Source organism: Budorcas taxicolor, chromosome 3 (assembly GCF_023091745.1).
Source record: "Budorcas taxicolor isolate Tak-1 chromosome 3, Takin1.1, whole genome shotgun sequence".
Lineage (NCBI taxonomy): Eukaryota > Metazoa > Chordata > Mammalia > Artiodactyla > Bovidae > Budorcas > Budorcas taxicolor.
The window spans coordinates 15,657,932-15,674,972 of NC_068912.1; the positions used below are offsets into that span (position 1 = coordinate 15,657,932).

General features: G+C 38.9%; 2 protein-coding genes across 2 annotated transcripts in view; one reads left to right on the forward strand and one right to left on the reverse strand.

The window, feature by feature from the left end:
* The window catches only part of ASH1L (ASH1 like histone lysine methyltransferase), a 193,892-nt gene that overhangs the window by 119,470 nt on the left and 57,381 nt on the right, over positions 1 to 17,041 (forward strand). The gene's annotated exons all lie outside the window — the stretch shown is intronic.
* Positions 6,887 to 7,845, reverse strand: LOC128044531 (thioredoxin-dependent peroxide reductase, mitochondrial-like). Its single transcript, XM_052636804.1, has one exon. It carries the CDS (start codon positions 7,843 to 7,845, stop codon positions 7,072 to 7,074), a length of 774 nt encoding a protein of 257 aa, XP_052492764.1. The 3' UTR covers positions 6,887 to 7,071.

Sequence of the window (17,041 nt, forward strand, 5' to 3'; positions counted from 1 at the left end):
TGGCATGCTGCGATTCATGGGGTCGCAAAGAGTCGGACACGGCTGAGCGACTGAACTGAACTGAATTATACTACAAATACAGTGGTTTTCTTCATTTCTCTTTCTGATAGTTATTAATATATAGATGCACAGCTGATTGCAGAATTTTGATTTTACTAAATCTGTCATTTCTGGCTTTTTTTGATGAAATCTTTGGGGTTTACTACATATCATCTGTAAATAGAGACAGTTCTATTTCTTCCTTTTTATATTTGCATGGCTTTTATTTCTTTTTCTTGCCTAACTACTCTGACTATAACCTCAAGTGTTATGTTGAATGAAAACAGTGAGTGAAGGCATTTTTGTCTTGTTCCTGATCTTAGAGGAAAAGCTGTTTCATTCTTTCATAATTGAATATGATGCTAGTTGTGGACTTGTTGTCAGTGTTCTTTATTATGTTGAGGTACTTTCCTTTACCCCCTTTATTGAGTGTTTTTATTGTAAATAGATGTTGAACTTTTTCAAATGATTTTTCTTCATCTGAAGAGATGATCATAGGCTTTTATCCTTTATATAGTTGTTCTGGTGTATCACATTGATTTTACAGATGTTAGACCGTTCTTGCATCCCTGGAATAAATTCTACTTGATCATAAAATACAGTCCTTTTAGTGTATTATTGAATTTAGTTTGTTAATGTTTTCTTAAGGATAGTTACATCTCTTCTCATCAGAGTTATTAGCCTGTAATATTCTTTTCTTGTAGTGTCCTTACATCATTTTGTAAGGGTATCAAGGTAATACTGACCTCATAAAATGTGTTGAGTACTTTCCTTCTCTTCTGTTTTTTGGAAGTGTTTCAGAAGGATTTGTATTAGTTCTTCTGTGTTGTTTGGTAGAATTCACCAGTGAAGCCAACTGTTTCTGTGTGTTTTGCTGCTGTTGTTAGGAGGATTTAACTGATTCAATCTTCTTACTAGTAATCAGGCTGTTCAGATTTTCTGTTTTTTCACGATTCAGTCTTGGTAGTAGGATATGTGTTTCCAGGAATTCATCTGTTTCTTTTAAGTTGTCCTATTTATTGGAATATAATTGTTTGCCGTAGTATCATACGATCTTTTGTGTTTCTGAGGTATCTTTGTAATGTCTCCTTTTTAATTTTATTTTATTTTTCTCTTTTTTGGTTGAGTCTAGCTAAAGCTTTGTTCTGTTTATATTTTTAAAAATCCATTCTTAGTTTCATTGGCCTTTTCTTTTGTCATTTTAGTGTGTATTTCATTTATTTCCAATCTGATCTTTGTTACTTTTTTCCTTCTTTGGCCTTAGAATTTATTTAATTCCTTCAGTTTTAAAGTTGGGGTATTTATTTGAGATTTTTCTTGGTTTGTTAATGTAGGCATTTAATTGCTCTGAACAGCCCTCTTAGAACTGCTTTTGTGGCATCCCATAAGTTTTGGTATGTTGCTTTTTGATTTGTTTCAAAAGTTGTGTTCTTCTTTAATATTTATTATGTATTTATTTGGCTGCACTGGGTCTTAGTTGTGGCATACAGACCTTTAGTTGTGGCCTGTGGGGTCTAGTTTCCCAACCAGGGATTGAACATGGACCTGCTGCTTTGGCAGCGCAGAGGCTTAGCTGCTGGACTACCCAAGAAATCCTTCAAGATTTGTTTTACATATCTCTTTGATTTCTTTACTGACCCTTTGGTTGTTCATTAGCACTGTTGTTCAGTCTCCACATATTTGTAAATTTTCTAGTTTTCTTCTTCTGATTAACTTGTACTTCAGTACTGTTATGGTGGGAAAGATGCTTGATATTACTTCAGTCTTCGTAAATTTTTTAAGACTTTTGTGGCCTAACATATGATCTGTCCTGGAGAATATTCCATGTACACTTGAGAATATCTTGTTGCTTTGGGGTGGAATATTTTGTGTATATGTTAAGTCCACCTTGTGCTGTGCTCAGTCACTCAGTAGTGTCTGACTCTCTGTTCCCCTTTGGACTCTAGCCCACCAGGATCCTCTGTCCATAGGGATTCTCCAGGCAAAAATACTAGAGTGGGTTGCCATGCCCTCCTCCCGGGAATCTTCCAAATCCAGGGATCGAACCCTGGTCTCCCATAATACAGGTGGATTCCTTTTCCATCTGAGCCATGAGGGAAGCCCTAGGTCCACCTTAGGTGTTTAATCAGAAGTCCACCCCTTGCCTGCAGAAGGGAATGATGGCACCCACTCCAGTATTCTTGTATAGAAAATCCCATAGACAGAGGAGCCTGGCAGGTTACAGTCCATGGGGTCGCAGAGTTGGACACAGCTGAGCGACTTCACTTCTTCTTCATGTGTGTAATCTTTAGGATTTTCTACATGTAAAATCATGTTGTCAGTGAAGAGGGATAACTTTACTTCTTCCTAATTTGAATGTCTATTTCTTTTTCTTGCCTACTTGCTCTGCCTAGAACCTCTAGTATAATATTTACTAGAAGTGTCAAAAGTGGACACTATTTGTAATTCTAGGGGAAAAACTTTTAGTCTTTCACCATGAAATATGTTGTTAGTTGTGGGGTTTTCATATATGGCTTTTATCATAGTTTCCTTCTATTTCTTGTTCATTAAGTGTTTTTATTATAAAAAGATGTGGAATTTTGTTATTCTTTTATTGCATCAATTGAGATGATTTGGAGTTTTTTTCCTTCATTCTATAAAGGTGACATACCACATTGATTAATTTTTGTCTATTGACCCATTCTAAAATTCCAGGAATAAATCCCACTCGGTCATAGTGTATAACCCTTTTAATGTACTACTTTGGTTTGCTTGTATTTTGTTCAAGATTTCTATGTCAGTATTTGTAAAGGATATTTGTAATTTTCTTGTAGTGTCTTTTTACCTGTCTTTGGTATCTATGTAAAAGTTTACAAAATATGTTCTGAATGCCAAAAAAAAAAAAAACCCAACCCCTTGAGGCTACAGCTATGATGATAATCAGATAATAGGCCTTTTTCTTGGAAGGACTGGATATTTCTGTCTGCTGCCTCTTCTGTCTGCCCTTGGGGAGGGAGCGGGGTAGCTAAGTAAAAACTGTTTCTCGGTTTGTAACACTTCCCGACCCAGGATTCAAACCTGTGTCTCCTGCGTTGATGGGCAGATTCTTTACCATTGCACCACCTGGGAAGCCGCTCAGTTTCCTCTTAGTCATGGCTTTCTCTGGCCGCCTTCTCCCTTGACAGGCATGACTTTCTAGGATGTGCTTGTGAGCATCCTCCTCCCAGGCTTTGTCTGGTGCATCCCTCCATCCTTCCCTCCATGTCTTCACTTTCTTTTGGAGGAGTTTTTTCTTGTGAAGGGCTTCCCTTGTGGCTCAGAAGGTGAGGAGTCTGCCTGCAATGCAGCAGACCCAGATTCGATCCCTGGGTCGGAGGGATACCCTGGAGACAGGAATGGCAACCCACTCCAGTATTCTTGCCTGGAGAATCCCATGGACAGAGCCTGGTGGGCTACAGTCCATGGGGTCACAAAGAGTCAGACACGACTCACCGATCAACATTTCATTTTTTCATTTCAGGGGGCCTATGATCAGGGGCTCTGCCGCCCATGAGAGCTAGGTGATTAAGGGATGTTCCCTGGTTGGCAGTGGCCAAAACCAGGGCTCCAGTCATGTGCACAAGGTCCTTTGCAAGGGATACAGTTGACCTGGAGCAAAACAGAGAGATAATACAAAGAAGGCACTTAACAGTCTCCAGTCTTTGGAGAGTATTTTAGTCTGCCCCTCCCTGTGAAGACATGTGTTACATTAGATGCCTGACCCTCAGTTCAGAGATTTAAGATAATTAAATGGCCCCTTACACAGAAAACTGGATTTAGAAAGGGCAGAGGAACCAGAGATCAAATTGCCACCATCCGTTGGATCATTGAAAAAGCAAGAGAGTTCCAGAAAAACATCTACTTCTGTTTTATTGACTATGCCAAAGCCTTTGACTGTGTGGATCACAACACACTGTGGAAAATTCTTCAAGAGATGGGAATACCAGACCACCTGACCTACCTTTTAAGAAATCTGTATGCAGGTCAGGAAGCAACAGTTAGAACTGGACATGGAACAACAGATGGGTTCCAAATAGGGAAAGGAGTACGTCAAGGCTGTATATTGTCCCCCTGCTTATTTAACTTCTATGCAGAGTACATCATGAGAAACACTGGGCTGGATGTAGCACAAGCTGGAATCAAGATTGCTGGGAGAAGTACCAGTAACCTCAGATAAAATGCAGATGACACCACCCTTATGGCAGAAAGCAAAGAAGAACTAAAGAGCCTCTTTATTAAAGTGAAAGAGGAGAGTGAAAAAGTTGACTTAAAGCTCAACATTCAGAAAACTAAGATCATTGCATCTGGTCCCATCGCTTCTTGGCAAATAGATCGGGAAACAGTGGAAACAGTGACAGAGTTTATTTTGGGGGGGTCTACAAAATCACTGCAGATGGTGACTGCAGCCATGAAATTAAAAGACACTTGCTCCTTGGAAGAAAAGTTATGATCAACCTAGACAGCATGTTAAAAAGCAGATACATTACTTTGCAACAAAGACCATCTAGTCAAGGCTATGGTTTTTCCAGTAGTCATGTATGGATGTGAGAACTGGACTATAAAGAAGGCTGAGCGCCGAAAATTGATGCTTTTGAACTGTGGTGTTGGAGAAGACTCTTGAGAGTCCCTTGGACTGCAAGGAGATCCAACTGGTCCATCCTAAAGAAAATTAGTCCTAAATATTCACTGAAAGGACTGATGCTGAAGCTGAAACTCCAGTACTTTAGTTTTAGTTTGGCTATCTGATGCAAAGAACTGACTCATTTGAGAAGACCCCGGTGCTGGAAAAGATTGAAGGCGGAAGGAGAAGGGGATGAAAGAGGATGAGATGGTTGGATGGCATCACCGACTCGATGGACATGAGCCTGAGTAAACTCGGGGAGGGAGGCCTCGCATGCTGCAGTCCACGGGGCTGCAAAGAGTCAGACAGAACTGAGCGACTGAACTGAACTACACAGAAGAACTTGAATGTGCCCTGGGAGATTAGCCTCAGTGAATTCATGCAAACATTTAAGAAATGTTTCTCAGTTTGTGTCTCATGGACAAAAGCCCCATTAGCTTTCAGAACTAGATGTTTTGGGGGCCCATGTCTCACTCAGGTCCAGGTCTTAATAGTTGGGTAGCCAGGTATGGCGGAGAAGGTGATGGCACCCCACTCCAGTACTCTTGCCTGGAAAACCCCACGGACGGAGGAGCCTGCTGGGCTGCCGTCTCTGTGGTCGCACAAAGTCAGACACGACTGAAGCAACTTAGCAGCAGCAGCAGCCAGGTATGGGGTTCGAATCCTCTTCTCCTTGGGAAGAAGCTTGTATTTGTGAGTGCCCTCCTAATTGTTGGTTGTTGTTCCCCGAGTGAGATTTGCTGTAAAATGTGCAACCTCTCCTCATTTTGATGTGATTTTTTTTCTTGTTAGCCCAGTGTGTACGAGTTGCTGAGCTACTTTTGGGGTTCTTGCAGAGGGAATTTTTCTTCATGTAGCTGTAGGTTCCATGTGTATCTGGAGGGAGGTAAGTTCAGGGTCTTCTTCATCTGCATCATGAACCAATATCCCTACATACATTATTTGTTTTCTTGTCTGTTTATTATTGAATCATATGAAATTTCCATTTTTCTCCAGCTCCATTAGCTGAAAGAACCTAGAAAGTGATGTCCCACCAGTCATGAACATACTTAGTGTATACAGTTTGGTTTCTAAATACCATTTCCCACTAAGAGAAACTAAGCTATGGAGAAATGGCTGATTGAGGGATGGGTCAGGGAAAGCACAAGATGAGCCTGAAACATTGTGTTTATACCAGTTTTGCTGCAAGTTAGTATGGAAATAATATTTGACTGAAATGATAAATAGCCAAATTAACCTGTATTCTAGGAAAGGGCATCCCACTCCAGTATTCTTACCTGGAAAATTCCATGGACAGAGGAGCCTAGCAGGCTACCGTCCATGGAGCCACAAAGAGTTGGACATGCGCATGCATGTGCACACACATGCAAAAATGTAAACTTCACATTGCACTTCTGCCACATATAAAAATTAACCCAAAATGAATTAGACCTAATTGTGAAACTTAAAACTACAGAAGTTTTAAATAAGACAAAGGAGAAAATATTTATGACCTTGAGTTAGGCAAAGATTTCTTACAACAGAAAAAGCACAGTCCATTAAAGAAAAAGACTGATAAATGGAACATTTTAAAAATTAAGAATTTTGGCTCTTTATTTTAAAATATGTTTATTTTTTATTATATTTTTTACATGAAACACTTCAAGAAAGAAAATAATTACAATAATTCAAATTCATGAATGATTCAAATTCATACTGCAATCCCTGGATTCAATAAATATCCTTTCTAATTATACCCAATCAATATTAGAAATGTATGCAGACACTAAGTCAGCTAACAAAGTAAGCAAAATAACTATATAAACTATAAATCTCAGGAATGGGGAACATGCATGATCAGTTAAGTCACTTTGCCACTGTGTTTTTTTTAAAAAAACATGATTCACATTTCCTTCAACCATACATTCATTGCCAAGTGTTAAATTAGGCCACTGATACTAACAACTTAAAACTATGTTCTTTAAAGAAAATTCAGTTTAATACAAAGAAATTCAAGAGGAAAATTTCAGGACCCTTGATCAGAAGTTTTCAATACCTGTTGTACTACTCTGGTATACACAAAGGTTCAAGTAAGGCTGAGGAAAAAGATCTGTTTCCTTTTCCCATTGAAGACATGACCCAAGAAACAGCTGAACTACATACACACTCTGTAGAATCTAGCCATCCATCCACACCTTGCCTTGGACTCATGACGTTAGTAACTGAAAACATTTTAAAAGCCTTGGCCACCATTACAAAAACAAAACATTTAGAGTAATACTATTTATGAATATAAGCATCATTGGGTTTGGTTTTTTTTGCCTGCTGTAAATACTAATCTTTGAAAAGCTACAAGTGAGTTCCCACTCTGGTTCTTTTCTGGTGTGGGAAGCTCCAGGTGTGCACTGGACGGTCTACTGATTTACCTTCTCAAAATATTCTCTGGAAGCAGTTGGATGGGGCTTGATTGTAGGAGACTCGGGTGTCCAGTTGGCCGGGCAGACTTCTCCATGGGTTTCCACAAACTGGAACGCCTTCACCAAGCGGAGGGTCTCTTCCACGCTTCGGCCCACTGGGAGATCATTAAGGCTCAGATGCTTGATGACTCCACTGGGGTCAATTATGAAGAGACCGCGTAGTGCAAGGCCGGGACCTTCTAACAGCACACCATAGTCTCGGGCAATCTGTTTGGTCAAATCTGACAAGAGTGCGATGTTCATTTGGCTCAAACCACCATTCTTCCTCCGCGTGTTTATCCAGGCCAAGTGGCTGAAGTGGGAGTCCACCGACACTGCAGCAACTTCACAGTTCACATCATGAAATTCATTGGCTTTGTCACTGAAAGCAATAATTTCTGTAGGACACACAAAGGTGAAATCCAAAGGATAGAAGAAGAGCACCAAATATTTCCCCTTAAAGTCATCAAGGCTAATTTCTTTGAACTCTCCGCTGACAACAGCTGTACCCTTAAAATAGGGTGCATGCTGGGTGACGGCGGGGGCATGGTATGAGGAACTGGTGCTAAAGGAGAATTTTGCTTGATCAGAACCAGACCACAATGCATTTGTCAAGCACATTCTTCGAGAAGCAGCAGGCCTAAGGGCTGCAGAGGCAGAAATGCCCCAAGGAATGGCACTCACATGTCGGAAGGGCGAAGCCCAGAGCAACCTTCCCGCCACGGCCGCCATCTTCGGTGTGCAGGGGACCCACGGGGAAGACCAATTTTGGCTCTTTAAAAAACAGTTAAAAGAATTAAAAGATAAGCCACAGACTGGGAAGAAGTACTTGCACATCTCCTGTAGGATAAAGGACTTGTACATAGAAATATTATAAGGTCTCAAAACTTAATGATAAGCAGAAAAAAACTTTTAATCAATTAAAAATGAGCAAGATTTAGATAGCACCTCACCAAAGAAGATTTATGGGTAACAATAAGCACACTAAAAGAAGTTCAACATCATTAATCATTAGGAAAGAGAAAATTAAAGTCACAGTAAGATACCACTACATATCCGTCAGAATAACTAAAAAAAATTTAATCACTAATGTCAGATACTGATAAGGATTCAGAATAACTTCAACTTTTATACCTTGCTGATGGGAGTGCAAAATGGTACAACCACTTTGGAAAACAAGTGGTGACTTACATTCTTAAATATATCTTACCATAGGACACAGCAATCACACTCCATTTCATTTATCCATGTTAAATAAAAATACATGTTCACACAAAAACCTGTACTTTAATGGTTATAGCAGCTTTGTTCATAATCTCTACAAACTGGAAATTCAATTTCTAAATGGATAGACAAACTGGTATATCATATAATGGGCTTCCCTGGTGGTGAAAATGGTAAAGAATCTGCCTGCAGTGCGAGAGACCTGGGTTCGATTCCTGGATTGGGAAGATCCTCTGGAGAAGGGAATGCCAATCCATTCCAGTATTCTTACCTGGAGAATTCCATGGACAGAGGAGAGTGGCGGGCTACAGTCAATGGAATTGCAAAGAGTCAGACACAACTGAGCAACTAACACGTTCATGCTGGAATATTACACAGCACTATAAAGTGAAGAACTACTGATAGACTCAACAGCATGAGTGACTCTCAAATGCAGTATGCTAAAGGGAAGAAGGCCACCTACAGTGTAATTCCATTTATATGATACTCTTGAGAAGGAAAGACCATGGGACTAAAGAACAGGGCCTGGAGTTGGGAGACGGGTTTGGCTATAAAGAGACGTAAAGAAATTTTGTGGAATGATGAAACTGTTGTATATCTTGAATATAACATGACTTGTGCATTAGTCAAAACTTGTGGAACTCACTAAAGAGGGTGATTTTTTTTTTCTTTTTTTACTGTTTGTAAATAATACATTAATTTAAAAAGTGTGCTGGGGATGGGGCAAAAAACATGTATACTGATTTTGTGGTATGCTAAGTTTCTTTTCTGCCTTGAATCCAAGTGAAAAAATTTACAATGACAGTATTTTATTTCTTAAAGATCATCTATAAATCCAGAAAATTTTTTGCCTCACAACTCTTTTGTTGCCTTTTTGTTCATAGTTCTCTTATATAAGTGATAGGTTCACAATTTTCATATATAAATGACCATTCACATGGGTAGCTAAATTTGTAAACAGTATTATGACAAGTGGGGCTTCCCAGGTGGCACGGTGGTAAAGACTCCACCTACCAATGCAGAAGACGCAAGAGACGCTGGTTCAATTCCTGGGCCAGGAAGATCTCCTGAAGTAGGAAATGACAACACACTTAGTATTCTTGCCTGGAAAATCCCATGGACAGAGGAGCCTGATGGTTTGCAGTCCAGAGAGTCTCAAAGAGTGGGACACGACTGCACCTGAGCACACACACATTATGACAGGTATAGCTTTTGATTTCCTAGCTTTTCAGTGTTCTATTTAGGAATATATAGTTGATTTCCCATTTTTAATCTTTCCATTTTGTCTTTGATGAACAGTCTACTCAGCTTGACTTTGGTTTGTGTTTTAACATCTTAGTAATGTTATCTTTAGCTAATGTAACAAAGGTTGTAGAATCCTATTCAGAATTTTAGTGGCTGTCTATTCACTGAAAGTATAGTGCAGGTTGCTAGGTGCGGCTTTCATTTGCTTTTTGAATTCCAACTACACTGTGGAAGCTACCTTTGTCACCAAATGACTTAAAACTAGTGCATGTTCTAATCTATGAATTCCCAAGTTGTTTCTCCACCATTTACTGTGAACAATGTCTGATACTCCATTAGCATTTAAAACTTGTTCTGAGTCATTTCTATAATCAACCAGCAACAATAACAAAAACAAGATTAATGAAGCTTATCTTTGTTATAGGAAGACTAGAGACAAAAAATACACACACATATATATATGTAAATACACACACATATATATATATAATTCCATTAAAAGTTTTGCAAGTGGGATCCAGGTATTAAAATATCCTTGTGCCAGTACCATACTGTTATGATGACTATGGCTTTGTAGTATAGCCTGAAGTCTGTAGTATAGTATGAAGCCTGATTTCTCCACCTCTGTATTTCTTTCTCAATAATGCTTTGGCTATTCATTTGTTTCCATTCAGACTGTAAAATTTTTTGTTCTAATTGTGTGAAACATGCCACTGGTAATTTGATAGGGATTGCATTGAATCTAGATTTCTCTGGGAAGACATTTTCACAATATTGATTCTTCCAGTCCAAGGACATGGTATATCTGTTTGTGTCATCTTTTATTTCTTCTTTGGAGAAATGTCTATTTAGATCATCTGCTCATTTTTTGATTAGATTGTTTGTTTTTTGTTATTGAGTTGTATGAGCTCTCTGCATATTTTGGAGAGTTTTGTAGCATGCTACCTTAAATGAATTCACTTCCCAGTTCTAGTAGTTTTTGTATGAAGTCTTTATATATAGATATGTCATGTCATCTGCATCTCATGACAATTTTACCTCTTCCCTACCAATTTGAATACCTTTTCTTTCTCTTATCTGATTGCTGTTGCTGAGATTTCCGATACTATGTTGAAGAAAAGTGGTAACAGTGGGCAACTTTGTGTTGTTACAAATTTTAGTGGCGAGGCTTTCAGCTTTTCAGTGTCAAACATTATAGTGAATGTAGGCTTGTCATAAATAACTTTCATTATGTTGATATTTTCCCTCTGTGCCCAACTTTGGTAAGAGTTTTTATCGTGAATGGATGTTTAATTTTACTGAATGCTTTTTCTGCGTCTTAGCCGTGATCATGTGGTTTTTGTCTTTTAGAGATGATGTGATATATCACATTGATTATGTTGTACCATCCTTGTGACTTTGGAATGAATCCAGGTTGATCTTGTTGTATAATCTTTTTTATGTGTTATTGGATTAAATCTCATTACTTTGATGTAATGGCCTTTAAGACCAGTTTTATTTACATATGTTGATTAATATACAATGCAAAAACCTCTTGTAATATGATTACAGCAGCTTCAGCAACATGCTTTACTTTTGTGTCAAAAGTGTTTTATTGTCTTCATAAACTCACCTACCAAGGTGAGGAATCAAAAGCCTTCCAACTCTCCTCTATCAAATTTCACATGAAGGACCTATAACTGTTGGAAAAACCTCTTACTCTAAAACCCTCGTGTTTCTCAATGTTCCTGACCTGCCAAGAGAGATTACTTAACTCCCTTTACATTATAGGTTTTCTCTTTAGTTCCTCTTCACTTTCTGCCGTTAGGATGGTATCATCTGCATTTCTGAGGTTATTGATATTTCTCCCAGCAGTCTTGATTCCAGGTTGTGATTCCTCCAGCCTAGCATTTCGCATGATGTACTCTGGGTATAAGTTAAACAAGCAGGCTGACAGTATACAGCTTTGACATACTCCTTTCACTATTTGGAACCAGTCTGTTGTTCCATGTCCAGTCCTAACTGTTGCTTCTTGACCTGCATACAGGTTTCTCAGGAGGTAGGTAAGGTAGCCTAGTAGTCCCATCTCTTGAAGAATTTTCCATGGATTGTTGTGATCTACACAGTCAAATGCTATTGTATAGTCAGTGAAGCAGAAGTAGATGTTTTTCTGGAATTCTCTTACTTTTTCTATGACCCAACAGATGTTGGATATTTGATCTCTTATTCTTTTGCTTTCTACATCTGGAGGTAAAAGCTTCTATATTGGAAAGTTCGTGATTCGCGTTCTGTTGAAACCTTGTTTGGAGGATTTTAAGCATTACCTTGCTAGCATGTGAAATGAGTGTAATTATATGACAGTTTGCACATCCTTTGGCATTGCCCTTCTTTGAGATTGTAATGAAAACTGACCTTTTCCAGTTCTGTGGCCATTACTGAGCTTTCCAAATTTGCTGGCATGTTGAGTGCAGCACTGTAACAGTATCATCTTTTAGGATTTGAAATAACTCAGCTAGAATGCCATCACTTCCAGTAGCTTTGGTCATAGTAATTCCTAAGGCGCACTTGACTTTACACTCCAGGATTTCTAGCTGTAGGTGAGTGACCACACTGTTATGGTTATCTGGGTTAAGACCTTTTTTGTGCAGTTCTTCTGTATATTCTTGCAACCTCTTCTTAATATCTTTTGCTTTTGTAAAGCAGTTATCTTCCAATAAAAATAGGAAGAAAGGGAAAAAAAAGATAAAGCCTCCATAAAATCCTAATATATAGAGTTCAGAGAGCTTCCAGGTTGCTGAGCAATTGAAAGTACAAGGACAGTGATACACCCAGAGAGGTTAGGGCTGTCGCAAATTAATCCAACCTGAGAGAAGAGGTAATGGGGACCTCCAGTTTGTAGGACGTAACTTGTGGGTAACCTGGGAACTTACTGTTTTCAGCTGTCATCTGAAATTGAGTGATGGCAGTCTTTTGGGACTGAGCCCTTAACCTGTGGGATTTAACAGTGTCTCCAGGTGGATAGTGTTAGAATTAAGTTAATTTTAGGACACCGAGCTGGTGTAAAGAGAATTTGTTGGTGTGGTGAAAAACTTCCACACATATGATGACTAGAGGCATCAGCAGTCATGTTCTGTGTAAAAGGAGGCACACAGGAAAGAAATAGCAAGGAAGCACTGGGTTTTTCCCACATAAAAGGAAAATAGGTTCTTTTTCTGAAGAGCATAAAAAGCACTTGACATTATATATACAGGCATGTAACAGAGATACTGCAGGTCTGGTTCCAAACCACTGCAGTAAAGTGACTGTTGCAGTAAAGGGAGTCACACGGAGGCTTTGTCTCCCAGTGCAGATAAAAGTTACGTTTACACTGTAATGTAGTCTGTTAAGTGTGCAGTAGCATTATGTCTTTTTTAAATGTACATACCTGAATTAAAAGTATTATATTGTCAAAAAAATCCCAACCATCATCTGAGTCTTCAACAGGTTGTAATCTTTTTGCTGTCAAAGAGTCTTGCCTTTATGTTGACAGCTGCTGACTGATCAGGGTGTTGGCTGCTGAAGTTTGGAGCAGTTGAGGCAATTTCTGAAGACAAAGCAGCAATGCAGTTTGCTATATCTTTGTTCCTTTTACGAATGATTTCTCTGCAGCATGCAGTACTCTTTTTTTTTTTTCATGCAATGACATTTTACCCACAGAACTTCTTTTGAAATAGGAATCAATCCTCTCAAATCCTGCTGCTGCCTTAGTAACTAAGTTTATGTAATATTCTAATTTCAGCCAAATCTTCACAGCATATTCACCAGGAGTAGATTCCATCTCAAGAAGCCACTTTTCTTTTCTCATCTGTGAGAAGCAACTCCTTATCTGTGAAAATCGTGTAAGATTGCGGTTCAGTCACAGCTTCAGGTCCCCCTTCTAATTCTAGTTCTCTTGCTGCTTCCACCACATCTATAGTACACTACCTGCAATGAAGTCTTGAACCGCTCAGAGTCATCCGTGAGGGTTGGCTGTGTCTTCCAAACTTATATTAATGTTGACATTTTGACCTCCTCCTGTGAACCATGAATGTTCTTAATGGGATCTGGAATCTTTACAGAAGGTTTTCAGTTTCCTTTGCCTGGTTCCATCAGAGGATCACTGTCTGTGCAGTTGTAGCCTTATGAAATGCATTTCTTAAATGATAAGACTTGAATGTGGAAATCTCTCCTTGATTAGTGGGAAATCTCTCATTGATCCCAATATCCATGGGATATTACACTAGCAGGCATGAAAATAACAATCTCATTGTATATCTCTGTCAGAGCTCTTGGGTTCAGTTCAGTTCAGTTGCTCAGTTGTGTCCGACTCTTTGCAACCCCGTGGACTGCAGCATACCAGGCCTCACTGTCCATCACCAACTCCGAGTTTACTCAGACTCATGTCCATTGAGTCAGTGATGCCATCCAACCATCTCATTCTCTGTCCTCCCCTTCTCCTCCCATCCTCAGTCTTTTCCAGCATCAGGGTCTTTTCCAATGAGTCAGTTCTTCACATCAGGTGGCCAGAGTACTGGAGTTTCAGCTTCAGCATCACTCCTTCTAATGAATATTCAGGACTGATCTCCTTTAGGATGGACTGGTGGGATCTCCTTGCAGTCCAAGGGACTCTCAAGAGTCTTTTCCAACACCACAGTTCAGAAGCATCAATTCTTCGGTGCTCAGCTTTCTTTATAGTCCAACTCTCACATCCATACATGACTACTGGGAAAAACAGCTTTAACTAGATGGCCTTTGTTGGCAAAGTAATGTCTCTGCTTTTTAATATGCTGTCTAGGTTGGTCATAACTTTTCTTCCATGGAGTAAGCATCTTTTGATTTCATGGCTGCAGTCACCATCTGCAGTGATTTTGGAGCCCAAAAAAATAAAGTCAGCCACTGTTTCCACCGTTTCCCCATCTATTTGCCATGAAGCAATGGGACCGGATTCTGTGATCTTCGTTTTCTGAATGTTGAGCTTTAAGCCAGCTTTTTCACTCTCCTCTTTCACTTTCATCAAGAGGCTCTTCAGTTCCTCTTCACTTTCTGCTATCAGAGTGGTGTCATCTGCATATCTGAGGTTATTGATATTTCTCCCAGCAATCTTGATTCCAGCTTGTGCTTCATCCAGCCGAGTGTTTCTCATGATGTACTCTGCATATAAGTTAAATAAGCACGGTGACAGTATACAGCCTTGATGTACTCCTTTTGCTGTTTGGAACCAGTCTGTTGTTCCATGTCCTGTTCTAACTGCTGCTTCTTGACCTGCATACAGATTTTTCAGGAGGCAGGTCAGGTGGTCTGGTATTCCCATCTCTTGAAGAATTTTCCACAGTTTGTTGTGATCCACACAGTCAAAGGCTTTGGCATAGCCAATAAAGCAGAAGTAGACATTTTTCTGGAACTCTCTTGCTTTTTCGATAATCCAGTGGATGTTGGCAATTTGATCTCTAATTCCTCTGCCTTTTGTGAAACCAGCTTGAACATCTGGAATTTCACGGTTCACGTACTGTTGAAGCCTGGCTTGGAGAATTTTGAGCATTACTTTAAACTGATAGTGGCACAGAAATGAATACCACAGAAGACGCCAGGAGTGTTCAGAATCTCTAAGACAAATGGACAGAAATGACTAAACTCTCTCTGTTAGTATCATGGAGCAGAGTATTTAAAACAGAGCTCCTTCCGTGTTGTAACCAACCGGGAAATAAATGATTATGTCTAATTTAGAACCAAAATCAGACTTAACTAAGAACTAGGAAAACAGTTTCTCACATGATTATCTTATCCATGATGATGTCATTCATCTTAGATATCAGCATTGCAAAATCAGGGAATCAATTTTGATTCTTTTAGGGAGACTGTAATTGATGGAATGTATTCAGGGTTTTGGTTGGGATCTTCCTAGTGGCTCAGATGGTAAAGAATCCGCCTGCAGTACAGGAGACCCAGGTTCTGTCGCTGGGTTGGGAAGATTCCCTGGAGAAGGGAGTGGCTACCCACTCCAGTGTTCTTGCCTGGACAGGAGCCTAGCTGGCTACGGTCCATGGGGTCGCAAAGAGTCTTACTCAGCTGATCCACTAACAGTATCACGTTTTTTTTTTTCCATTCAAGGTTTCATTTATTTGAAGGAGTAAAACATTGAAGGTGACCCTGAAGGAGTGTGTGTGTGTGTGTGGTTTTGTTTGTTAACTTCAGGGTACCAAGTATACTCTTTCACAACTACTGCCCCTTGTATGCTTGCTGACCCTTTTGGCACCAGGGTAAAATACTAGTTTTGCTTCCATTCCTGTGTTAGCTAAATGAAAGCTTTTATGTTATCTGTTTAATTAGTTTGGTTAAATCTTAAATCTAATAAAGTGTAAACCAAATTTTCTTTCATACAGAGTGCTTGGTTCTAGACACAGTTGTTTTCCTGATCTTCTTGACTTTTACAGTAAAGAAATACAGATTTTGATTGGTTAAAATATTCATATTTCTGGTCACAAATCACTTTCTGGGTCATTTTTTAAAATGAGAAAAGTGATATTTAGATGTAAGTAGAACAGTCTAGTATCTTTGCTTTCCTTCTTTGTAACTGTTCCCCAAACTTTTTACCACTGCCTTTAAACTTCATATGACCTAGTTTCTAACTTCACCTGGACTGCTTCAGTCTCCTTTTATTTCTTCTAATTCTCCAATCTCATTTAAACTTTCGTCTTATTCCAGCTATATCCTCTGCCTGATTTTTCTCTATTTTCCAGATCCTCTCCTGAGTGTAACATTTACATTTTAGCTTAATGTTACTTCCTCAGCAAAGCCTTCCCAAATAACTTGCTATTCTTCACATTTTAATTATTTGCCTAGCATTTATTATTTTCTGGGTTTTTTTTTTTTCCTAGTTTTATTAGTTTTTCTTGTTTCCTTTTTGTATGCCTACCCAGGTAAACTGTCTTATTCCCCATTGTTTCTCAGCACTTGGAACAAGGCCTGGACTTAATGAGTGTTCAGTAATTGTTGAATAAATAAATGATGGATTCACTAGAAAGAACCAGTCTTCTAATAAGAACTTTGGGTTCTTCAAATAACTTAATTTTTGGCCCTCAGTTTTCTCATCTGCAAAATGTGTATATTCACATACCTAATTGTTACAAGATACAATAGACTAGACTTGTTTGGAGAAAGGTAGTACGTCATAATTCATGAAAGAAATATATTCACCTTGCCTTATTTACTAGAACTTTAAGCCTAAATAAAATCAGAGTCGACTGAATGAGTCCCTCTTCTTTATCTCATTTTCTTTTTTCTCCCTTCTTTTCTTCCTTTCCTTTTTATATATCTGCTTGAGATTTTTATCTCACAACAATCATTAGGAACACGGACCCAATAAGATGAGTGGAAGAAGTAAAAGATGATGAAACATGATAGAATAAAATAATAAGAATAGGAAAAAAATAATAATAGGAATTGAGTAGAAATTTAGCAAGAA

Bases quoted from the DNA above. Each gene is read 5' to 3' on its own strand.
- LOC128044531 (XM_052636804.1), bottom strand. From the start codon at position 7,845: ATGGCGGCCGTGGCGGGAAGGTTGCTCTGGGCTTCGCCCTTCCGACAT.